Source organism: Pyxicephalus adspersus, chromosome 4 (assembly GCF_032062135.1).
Source record: "Pyxicephalus adspersus chromosome 4, UCB_Pads_2.0, whole genome shotgun sequence".
Taxonomy (NCBI): Eukaryota; Metazoa; Chordata; class Amphibia; order Anura; family Pyxicephalidae; genus Pyxicephalus; species Pyxicephalus adspersus.
In genome coordinates, this window is record NC_092861.1 from 59,996,014 (window position 1) to 60,005,989 (window position 9,976).

Here is a 9,976-nt window from a genome sequence, read left to right on the forward strand (position 1 = left end):
AGGGGAAATTTATGACCCTGCTCTGTAAAGGGGTAATCAGGAATTAATGTTATCCCCAATATCACTCACTGGTTCTACTGTGTAATTAGGGTTTTACACATACAGGTTTTCTTTGAATTTAATAATTTATCTATTGGTTGAATTGGATGGGCTGTATTTTTGAATCTATGTAACAATGTAATGAAGCCAGAGCTAATCCAGCATTTTTGCATACCTAGATGTCAGTCCCCCAATCTGATGCTTAATCTTTGACTATGGACAAACCCTCACTCATCCTCAGCTGGCCAGTGACCTGGCACTCCACTGCACCCAGGACTTGTGTACACCAAGGATGGCATCTGGGGGAATAAGAATTCATGGAAGATTGGGAGCTCACAGGCAGGACAGGGCCAGGGAGTAGTCAGTAATATCAATTTAAAACACAGAAAAAGAGTTGGAGTCAGGGCCATATGCAGGAGTCAGTTGGTCAGGTGAAGTATTCAGGGGTATTAAGTTTGAAAACTAAAGCTGCGTACACACGTCCAATAATTATCATTGGAAACGAATGACAAACGAGCGATTGGCCAAACATTGTTCTAAAAATAAATGACCAACGAGGCCGACGAACGAGGATTGTCGTTGGAAATGAACAACCGGCACGGCGGATCAGATTGGCTGACGATCGTTCACTATCTATCGTGTGTACAGTAGTTCAGTGATTGTGCATGTTTCTGCAATACACTTTCTCCTTTACATGTCACTCCCTGCATCGTTCAAACTATTGTATCTAGCGTGTGTACACTATTGGTGGATTATATTTGAACGATCGTATCGTTACGGCATCTTCATAATTGTGCACAATACGATTGTTCATGTATAATCGTGCATAATCGTTGATCGATCATAATCGTTTGCTTTCTAACGATAATTATTGTAAGTGTGTACGCAGCTTAAGAAAGCAAAGGGATGGTTCAAACAGCAGGCAAAGAGAGGTCAGACAGAACAAAGTTGGCCACAAAGTAAAAAAATAGTAAACACACACTCAACAATTTCAAACACTTGTGTGGGACTTGTGGGATGCGGTGTGACATGTGATGGGACTTGTCGATAGCGGTGTGACATGTGATGGGACTTGTGGGGTGTGGTGTGACATGTGATGGGACTTGTGGGCACAGTGGCCCCAGAATTGTGGCTACACCTCCAACTGAACGACGAATCCCATGGTTAAACCCTGCAAAATGTGAAATACAATATGATCTATATAAATATCTATAGTAATAAACAGATATTGCTTGTCTATGTTGACCTGTACTTTGAGTATATACTATATTATTTTTTATATTTAAAAGCCAATAGACTTGTTAAGTAAGACAGAAAAACATTATACGATATTGCATTATGTATAAAAAACACAAACAAAAAACAGGTAATGTACTTAAAGTATACATGTAATGTTTTTTTAAAATTTAAAATGACTGTAATTTAAAGGGGCTAAATTACCATTACAATTTGACAACAGCCATCACTATGTGCCTGCACAGAGTATAAGATACATTTAGAGTGCCATATTGTACAAAATGCTCATTTAGAAGGCTGGCATTTGGCCTCATCCATCCAATTCTCCAGTATTGGTCAACAATGTAGCTCATCACTGGAAGCTAATAAGACATAATAGGCACAGTGATTATGATGCCTTTGTAGGAAGCAGCTCTGACCAAATCAAAACATTTTAATTTCTAATTTCTTCTCTTTTTTGTCTATTAAAAGGACACAAAAAAATCTTAGATCTTTTGGATAACCTACAACATTTCAACTAAGGGGTAAACAAATGCAATGAGACCCAAGAAAAAAAAATATGTGATAGGACTTGTGGGGTGCGGTGTGACATGTGATAGGACCTGTGGGGTGCGGTGTGACATGTGATAGGACTTTTGGGGGGGCGGTGTGACACGTGAGTAGGAGTGTACACGTTTGCTGTGAGTGTTGTACGCTGTTTGTCTTTTTCACACACATCTCTTTCAAATGATACGCAGTTGGCATTCATAGGACTATAGTGTTTTAAACACACCATAACTAATAACACATTATACATTGGAATGTATCTGTGCTTTTTTACACACAAACAGTATGAATCACCAGAGAGCACCAATATGGCCACAAAGAATTATGGCAGAGTAGTAACATGGCGTCACAGGAAAATCATCCTGTCACTGTCACATGACCAAAAACCAGACTTCTCACGGAGAATGACCTACGCAGCGTGGACAGGGACTGTACGTCTGCATATGACGTCTGCGAGCGTGCTGCCGGCGCCTGCGCGGATTGGTCGGCCTGTGTTCGCCTGTACCGGGATTCATTAGCAAACATGGAGGAACAGAGCCGGAATCAACAGACACCCGCCACTGGCAAAGGCAAGGAGGCCGGCGGAGAGGCACGCGATCCGGTGAAGGAGAAGAAAGAGGAGCAGGAACTGGTGAGACACGGCGAGGAGCGGGACGCCGGCCATGCTGTGTAGAGAGGAGCTGCCAATGATAGAGCTGAGTCACTGGGGCCCATACAGAACACAGCCGGGTGCACCGTCACAGGGCCTAACAATAACAATACACAGGGCTGCTCCGGGATTTATATATAATAATGATGTATCATCCTAGTGTGAGGGGAATAAGACGGGGGTGGGAGATACAAGAAGGGAAGGACATGTGTGTGGTATCTGTCACCTTACATAGGATGAGATGTGGGCTGTCCATGTTATTATTATTATACAGGAGTTATAGCACCAACATATTGCACAGCGCTGTACAATAAATATGAGATCAGCTCTTCATGTAAATATATGGACAGTCGGGTATAGATACCTCCTGTATATCTACAAACCACGTATTGAGTTTGCTTACAGAAATGATCATTAACATCAGCAACATTTCCCAACACTGTCCCAGCTCACTATTCCAGTTTTGTATAAAACAATATCCGCTTATTTATTCCTACCTGCGCTCTGCTAAGGAGATTTCTCTTTACTTCCTTTCCTACAGAATCTATAGGATATCTGTACAAAGTGAATAAGATATCCATCACAGAGAGTTGTCTCTGGAACAGGAGTCTCCATCAGTTTCTCTAAATTTCTGTGCCAGTGACAATGATTACAGGATAAATATAGGGATGAATCTCCCCCGTGAGGACACTGGTAACAATATTATTATTAAACAGGATTTATATAGCACCAACATATTACGCAGCGCTGTACATTAAATAGGGGCTGTTAATGACAGACAGTGACACAGGAGGAGGAGAGGACCCTGCCCCGAAGAGCTTACAATCTAGGAGGATGGGGAAGTAACACACAATAGGAGGGAAGATACACAATAACAATATTTTACAAAATCTAAACTATTCCCTTTTCTTTTTTGCCTTCTCATACACTTTATTTGTAATCATACTTTAAAACCGGAGACAAAACATTACCTGTGTATCTATTATGCATTTCCTTGTACTTATGGTACATACCCTGACAGAGAAGGACATTAAAAATCATTTAAAATCACCCTTCATCTGTCCACAAACCGAGCCCAGCAAGTTCCACACTGGCGTAGCTTCCCTGGTCTTTCCAGCACTCACCATTTTGTCCAGTGCCACCACTTTCTTTCCTATACGTGGTGCAGGTTTCCCCCTCAGTCTTTAGTGCTGTGGTGGTAAACACAGAAGGGGATGGATCCTCCCCAAAAATGTATTAAACCAAGCACCTTTTTCCATATATATATATATATATATATATATATATATATATATTGTTTCAAACTTTATTATACTCATACTAGTATATAATACTGTAAAATAAATTTTCAAGAAAGACAATGTAATGTTTTTAGACACATAAGTTCAATGTATTGCATTCGATACAGTTATTTTGTATTGAATGCAATACAAAATTAATTGAAATTCCCACCACGCCCTTAGCGACGGATGTATGCACCGACGTCACCGGGAAAGTCAGTGTACTTGCTAGGGGATAGATCGAGGAAGAGGACGCGGCCAGAGGATGACAGGACACTGTAGAACGCCAATGGGACCAGGTAAGCCTTTATTTTCAATTTTTTTTAGCTTCCCTGAGTGTGGCTTGGGAATACTACTTTTTAATAAATAATTTTGTATCTGAATTTTTAAGTTAAAAAGCCAACATTTTTGAGAGGATAAAATTGGGAAGGGTAAAACATCTATCGAAATACTTTGTGCACTGTCTGTGTTTCATTGGTGAGATTTCACCTTCTGTCCTAGAGACAGAACAGAAATGGAGTGAAAAATCTCTTAAATATTAGTTATCAGAACAAGTATCATCTCTCAAACATGATCTCTAACCTCCTATTTTGGGGCCACTAGGAATCGTTTGACATCCTATCATTTTCTACTAATTGGTTGTTCACTAAACAATGGTCATTCAGCACTAATCAAAAGATTTGAGTCTACCTAGCACGGATATAGAAAGCAGACAGGAGTTGTAATACAAACAGCTTTTGGTGATCTCTGATCTATTAAAATCTGTCCCTCTATGTTTCTCCCATCACTCTTTGGAAGATTTGAGTCTACCTAGCACGGATATAGAAAGCAGACAGGAGTTGTAATACAAACAGCTTTTGGTGATCTCTGATCTATTAAAATCTGTCCCTCTATGTTTCTCCCATCACTCTTTGGACAGCGAATTTAGGTGAATATATTTTGTGTGCAAGATGGGTGGATGGATTCAGTGGGCTGGTTTTTCCCCACAGATGGGATTATACATACAACTTTTAGCCTATAATGGTGTTTCAGCATATCGCTAATTGCTTCAAATTTTGTATCAGATTGTACAATATGTCATGTTTTGTGATACTTCAAGTCTTGCTAAGGCTCTTATATATCTTTTACAGTCTGAAGAAGACAAGCAACTACAGGATGAACTTGAAATGCTTGTGGAACGTTTGGGGGTCAGTACATTATTATTATTAGAGATTGTGATGTATTTTTGTTGCAATCATTGTTACCTTGTGTTAAGTACATTATGTGACATTATAGTTTTCAAGGTTATACTAACTTGTTAGTGGGAAACTGAATTCTTAGAATATTAGATGATGTTGCTTAAGTGTAAATGAATATTTTTATGGGCTGAAACAATACAGAATTCTTTTTTATGAGGATATTTTTAATCTGTGATTTATCACTCTAGGAGAAGGACAGCTCCCTTTATCGGCCAGCTTTGGAGGAGCTGCGGAGGCAGATCCGCTCTTCTACTACCTCCATGACCTCGGTTCCAAAGCCTCTGAAATTTTTGAGACCACACTATGGCAAACTTAAGGAAATATATGAGAATATGGCCCCTGGAGAGAACAAAGTAAGTCATAGGAAAAAATATTCAGTTAGATAGAAATGTAATATGTGATGAGTAGAATTCTTACTGGTATTGCTATTGCATGAATAAGGACATATGCTCGATTGCAGATAACCTATTCTGTTTTGATGTTTTTTAAGTACTGATACTGTACTTCTTTACTGCACTGTGACCTGCTATAAACAGGGAGCTGTGTAATTTTACCAGATGATACCCTGTTTGATTAGTTCAGCTTCCCATGTCCTCTCTATGGGGCTGATTTATTCAAACTCTCCAAGGTTACACTTTAGTTAGTGGAGCTGGGTCGTTTGCCATCACCATCCTTTGTTGTTCATTTCTTTATGATTTAGTTTTTGTAAGAAAGGATACAAAGTAGTGCAGACTTGTTTTTGTGTTGACATAAAAAGCACAAGAAGCTTTTTATACATGTCTTACCTGTTTACACCATTTGTGCCATGGGTCATAAACTAAATGCGGGTCCCTACATTTTGTTTCCAGTTCAGAATTTCAAGAAAGCATCATAGATGTATTTTAGATGCTACATGATAACGAATGCACACTACTTTAAGTCTTAAAACCTGGATATGTATATTGGAACTTTTAGTGCTAGCATTTTTTAAATCAGGGGACTTAACCTTAATTTACATTGTTATAACAGCAAACATTTTCTACAGCTTGATTGTGGGTTTGGTGATTCTGTGTCAATAACTTAACCATTTAAGAATTGTATGTTTTGCTTCCACAGCGCTTTGCTGCTGATATTATATCTGTTCTTGCTATGACTATGAGTGGAGAAAGAGAATGCCTGAAGTACAGACTGTTAGGCTCACAGGAAGAGTTGGCCTCATGGGGCCATGAATATGTCAGGTAAAACTGTGAACCTTTCAATTTTACAATCTTGTATATATTTAAATGGGTTTATATTTTTACAAATTCAAATACTTTTTGAATTTAGTGTAGTTTCCTAAATTGTTTAAGTGTAGCTATTCCTGTTATGCCTTTGTGTCCTAGGCATCTAATTCCCCTTGATCTAACACCTACATTTGACATTTTTTATTCTATAAAGCAAAGTGTGGTAACTTTCTGAAACATTAGGAGCTAGGTGTAATGCATTGCACTAACAGTTGTAAAACTGTTTTTCTGCATTATATAGTATTTTATATTTGTGAAAACATGGGCATCTGTATCTGAAATACTTGGCCTGATTCACTTACACTAATCTCTGTGTTTCTTTGATAGGCACTTGTCTGGTGAGGTTGCTAAAGAATGGCAAGAAGTAGAGGAATCTGATAAATCTCAGCGAGATACTCTCCTGACTTTGGTGAAGGAGATTGTCCCATACAATATGGCACACAATGCTGAGCATGAGGCCTGTGACCTTCTCATGGAAATAGAGCAAATGGACATGCTGGAAAAATACATTGATGAAAATGCCTATGCTAAAGTTTGCCTCTACTTGACCAGGTAAGACTTGTATATGCACATGTGTTTCAGGCTTACAGCAGGTATAGAATGCATTTTCTGCAAATTTTTATGTCCATGTCATTTGTCAAGTGTGTGATTTTTTTTTTTTTTTTTTTTTTTTTTTTTTTTTTTATATATACTTTGGCATACATATATAAATATATATTTTTTTTACCAGTTTGTTTTTTACGTTAGCGCTTTATGGAAATTGTGGTTAATATAATGCCTGTATCTTTCAGTTGTGTGAGTTATGTCCCAGAGCCAGAGAACTCTTCTCTCTTGCGTTGTGCCCTCTCTATCTTCCGCAAGTTTAAACGTTATCCAGAGGCATTGCGTCTTGCTTTGATGCTGAATGACATGGAGCTAGTGGAAGACATCTTTACTTCTTGCAAGGATGTGTAAGTTTCTGAACTGCTGTGTATCTATGTTATTGAAAACTGTAAAACTTTTCTCCGTTAACTTTTTTTTAATTTCCTTTTTTTGCTTTAGGTATATATCTTTTTCGTAATCTAAAGGATGTATGTAAAATCTAATGGTATATGCAGTTATCAATTCATTGCTTACTTCAGTAAACCAAGGGGGATTTCAGATGCACAAAGCTGTGCAATGGCCTTTAGAGAGGCAATCTTTATGAATCCAGTTTTCTCCCCAGCCCCTTTTAGTTGGGCTGTGCCACCCTACTGTTTTTGGGTGGTTACTGACAAGTTAGATAAGGTTACAAAAGGCCACCACCTGCCTATAGCTTCTCTCTCAGTTTAAAAAAAAATGTTAAGAGAATACTAGAATCTGTAAAGACATCTTTGCCTAATCCATCTAAAACAAACGGAAATGAATGTTTTGTTCTGCCTTATCAAGTGAGACAGGGCTTGTTAAAGTGTATTGTACTAACATAATTCAGGGACTATCTGTAGGTGTTTTTGTTTGTTAATAAATTTGCTGACCTGAAATGGGTCTGTAAAATGACTGGTGACTTGTAGATATTTGTATACATCTTTTCACATAATACATAGAAATCTTGCATCATTAAGTCTATAGAGCTCATACATTTAGTCTTTTAATTAGTAAATCTACAATATCAGTATAATTCACTTATTGGAAAATGTTGTGCTTTAAAATACCTTTGTGCACAAATTTGAAACATTTACCTAAATGTATGCTGTATTGTTTTTTTGTTTTTAATAGAGTTCTAGAGAAACAAATGGCATTTATGCTAGGCCGCCATGGAGTCTACCTTAGTTTGAATGAGGAGGTGGATGAGTTCGAGGATTTAACAGAAATCATGTCAAATGTCCAGTTGAACAGCAACTTCTTGGCTCTGGCTCGTGAGGTAAAAATCCTGATAAGCCTTTTATCCCAGGTGTTTTTTCATTGTTAATATTTTAATGCATCATTCTTTGCTAATGATTTGTCCTGTTTTAGCTTGATATTATGGAGCCCAAGGTGCCAGATGACATTTACAAAACCCACCTGGAAAATAACAGTGAGTTTACAGAGCAGCCAGTCTTATTTTGAGAATTGTAAACATATGTTATGTTTAAAATCATTTTTATAATGTACATCAATAGGGTTTGGAGGCAGTGGATCACAAGTAGATTCAGCTCGAATGAATCTAGCTTCCTCATTTGTGAATGGATTTGTCAATGCAGCCTTTGGTCAAGACAAGCTGCTTACAGATGATGGAAACAAATGGCTGTATAAAAACAAGGATCACGGTAAGAACTTATTTTTTTTTTTTTTTTTGCACTCTCTACTTTCTTTTTTCTCGTTTTACTCTGGTCTGATTTTTCTCCATCCTATGTCATCAGGAATGCTAAGTGCTGCAGCTTCCTTGGGATTGGTTCTCTTGTGGGACGTTGATGGCGGCCTGACTCAAATAGACAAATATTTATATTCTTCCGAAGATTACATCAAAGTGAGTTTTTAATGTACTCTATTACATAAGTGGAAATGCTTCAATTTACCTAAGTTTCTTTGACTACTTAGGCGCTGAGACATTTTAATATTTGTTGTTTTTTGCAGTCTGGAGCACTCTTAGCTTGTGGCATTGTAAATTCTGGGGTTAGAAATGAATGTGACCCGGCTTTGGCTTTGTTATCAGACTATGTTCTCCATAATACCAACACAATGCGACTTGGTGCAATCTTTGGGTGAGTACTGGACTTTTCTCTTACTAATGTTGATATTGTAATAACAGAAGCTTGTTTTCTTCTCATCTCATGGGATAGGTAGCAAAAGTGTTTTTTGTTTTTGGCATTAAACGTAGTGTAATCGATACAAAGTATCTCATCAGACATCTATTGCTTCACCTCCCTCCAGGATTGACTGTTCTGAAAGTTTTCTCTAAAGAAGCTGCAGGAGTAATTTAATTAGTCTTCCCCTTGATAATTTCTTTCAACGGTGCAAAAATAAAAAAATCATAGTTTTAAAGGAACACTAGCTGCGCTAGGAAATATACATATGAAAGAAATTTAAATGTATTCTCAAGCTCTAAAACCTATACATCAGCTTTGCCTCATGTTTGCTCATATGACATTAGCTACCTGGTATTGTAAAAAAAAAAGTTAATTTTGCTATCCTAAGGAATAAAAATTAATCTTTCCTAAATACACCTCTGCTTTGAAATGTCATTGTCCTAAAGACAACACAAGAAATGAGAGGAAATCTCTCCAAGGTGAATGGAATTCCCATCATAAGGAGTTGTCACAGGAACTTTAAAATTTTGGATTTTCTCTCACTTTCTGTCTTAACTCCTAATATCCTATTTGTATTCTTGGTCTGTAGGCTTGGGCTTGCCTATGCCGGATCCAACCGTGAGGACGTTCTTACATTGCTACTTCCAGTAATGGGGGATTCTAAGTCCAGTATGGAGGTGAGCCATTAATATTGCTTAGTTGAACTAGGCACTTTCTGGTTGACTGGTCACGTTACAGGTTCGAAAATTCTGATATGCTACTTTGGTGTGATTCATTTTTTTTAATAGGTTTATGGAAATGTATATCCAAAGGAAGTTATTGGACTTCTATAAAAGACCACTTCCTCAGAATGTTAGTTGTCAGGCCGTTTTAGGCTTTAGCCTGAGACAAGTGTGTATGTTTTAAAGCGTACCTAAACTCAAAATATTCACTTTGCATAAAAGTGTAGACAACCATTTTATGTAAGGTAAAAATTTTGTTT

General features: G+C 37.7%; 1 protein-coding gene across 1 annotated transcript in view; it reads left to right on the forward strand.

The window, feature by feature from the left end:
- Positions 1 to 2,289: 2,289 nt before the first annotated feature.
- PSMD2 (proteasome 26S subunit ubiquitin receptor, non-ATPase 2) overlaps positions 2,290 to 9,976 on the forward strand; it is a 13,648-nt gene continuing 5,961 nt past the window's right edge. The window contains exons 1-12 of the mRNA XM_072408390.1: positions 2,290 to 2,452; positions 4,881 to 4,937; positions 5,177 to 5,341; positions 6,084 to 6,205; positions 6,578 to 6,802; positions 7,042 to 7,200; positions 7,985 to 8,129; positions 8,222 to 8,282; positions 8,368 to 8,514; positions 8,608 to 8,714; positions 8,822 to 8,949; positions 9,584 to 9,671. Coding sequence (XP_072264491.1) covers positions 2,345 to 2,452; positions 4,881 to 4,937; positions 5,177 to 5,341; positions 6,084 to 6,205; positions 6,578 to 6,802; positions 7,042 to 7,200; positions 7,985 to 8,129; positions 8,222 to 8,282; positions 8,368 to 8,514; positions 8,608 to 8,714; positions 8,822 to 8,949; positions 9,584 to 9,671 — 1,512 coding nt within the window. The 5' untranslated portion in view covers positions 2,290 to 2,344. The remainder of the gene's footprint in view (positions 2,453 to 4,880; positions 4,938 to 5,176; positions 5,342 to 6,083; positions 6,206 to 6,577; positions 6,803 to 7,041; positions 7,201 to 7,984; positions 8,130 to 8,221; positions 8,283 to 8,367; positions 8,515 to 8,607; positions 8,715 to 8,821; positions 8,950 to 9,583; positions 9,672 to 9,976) is intronic.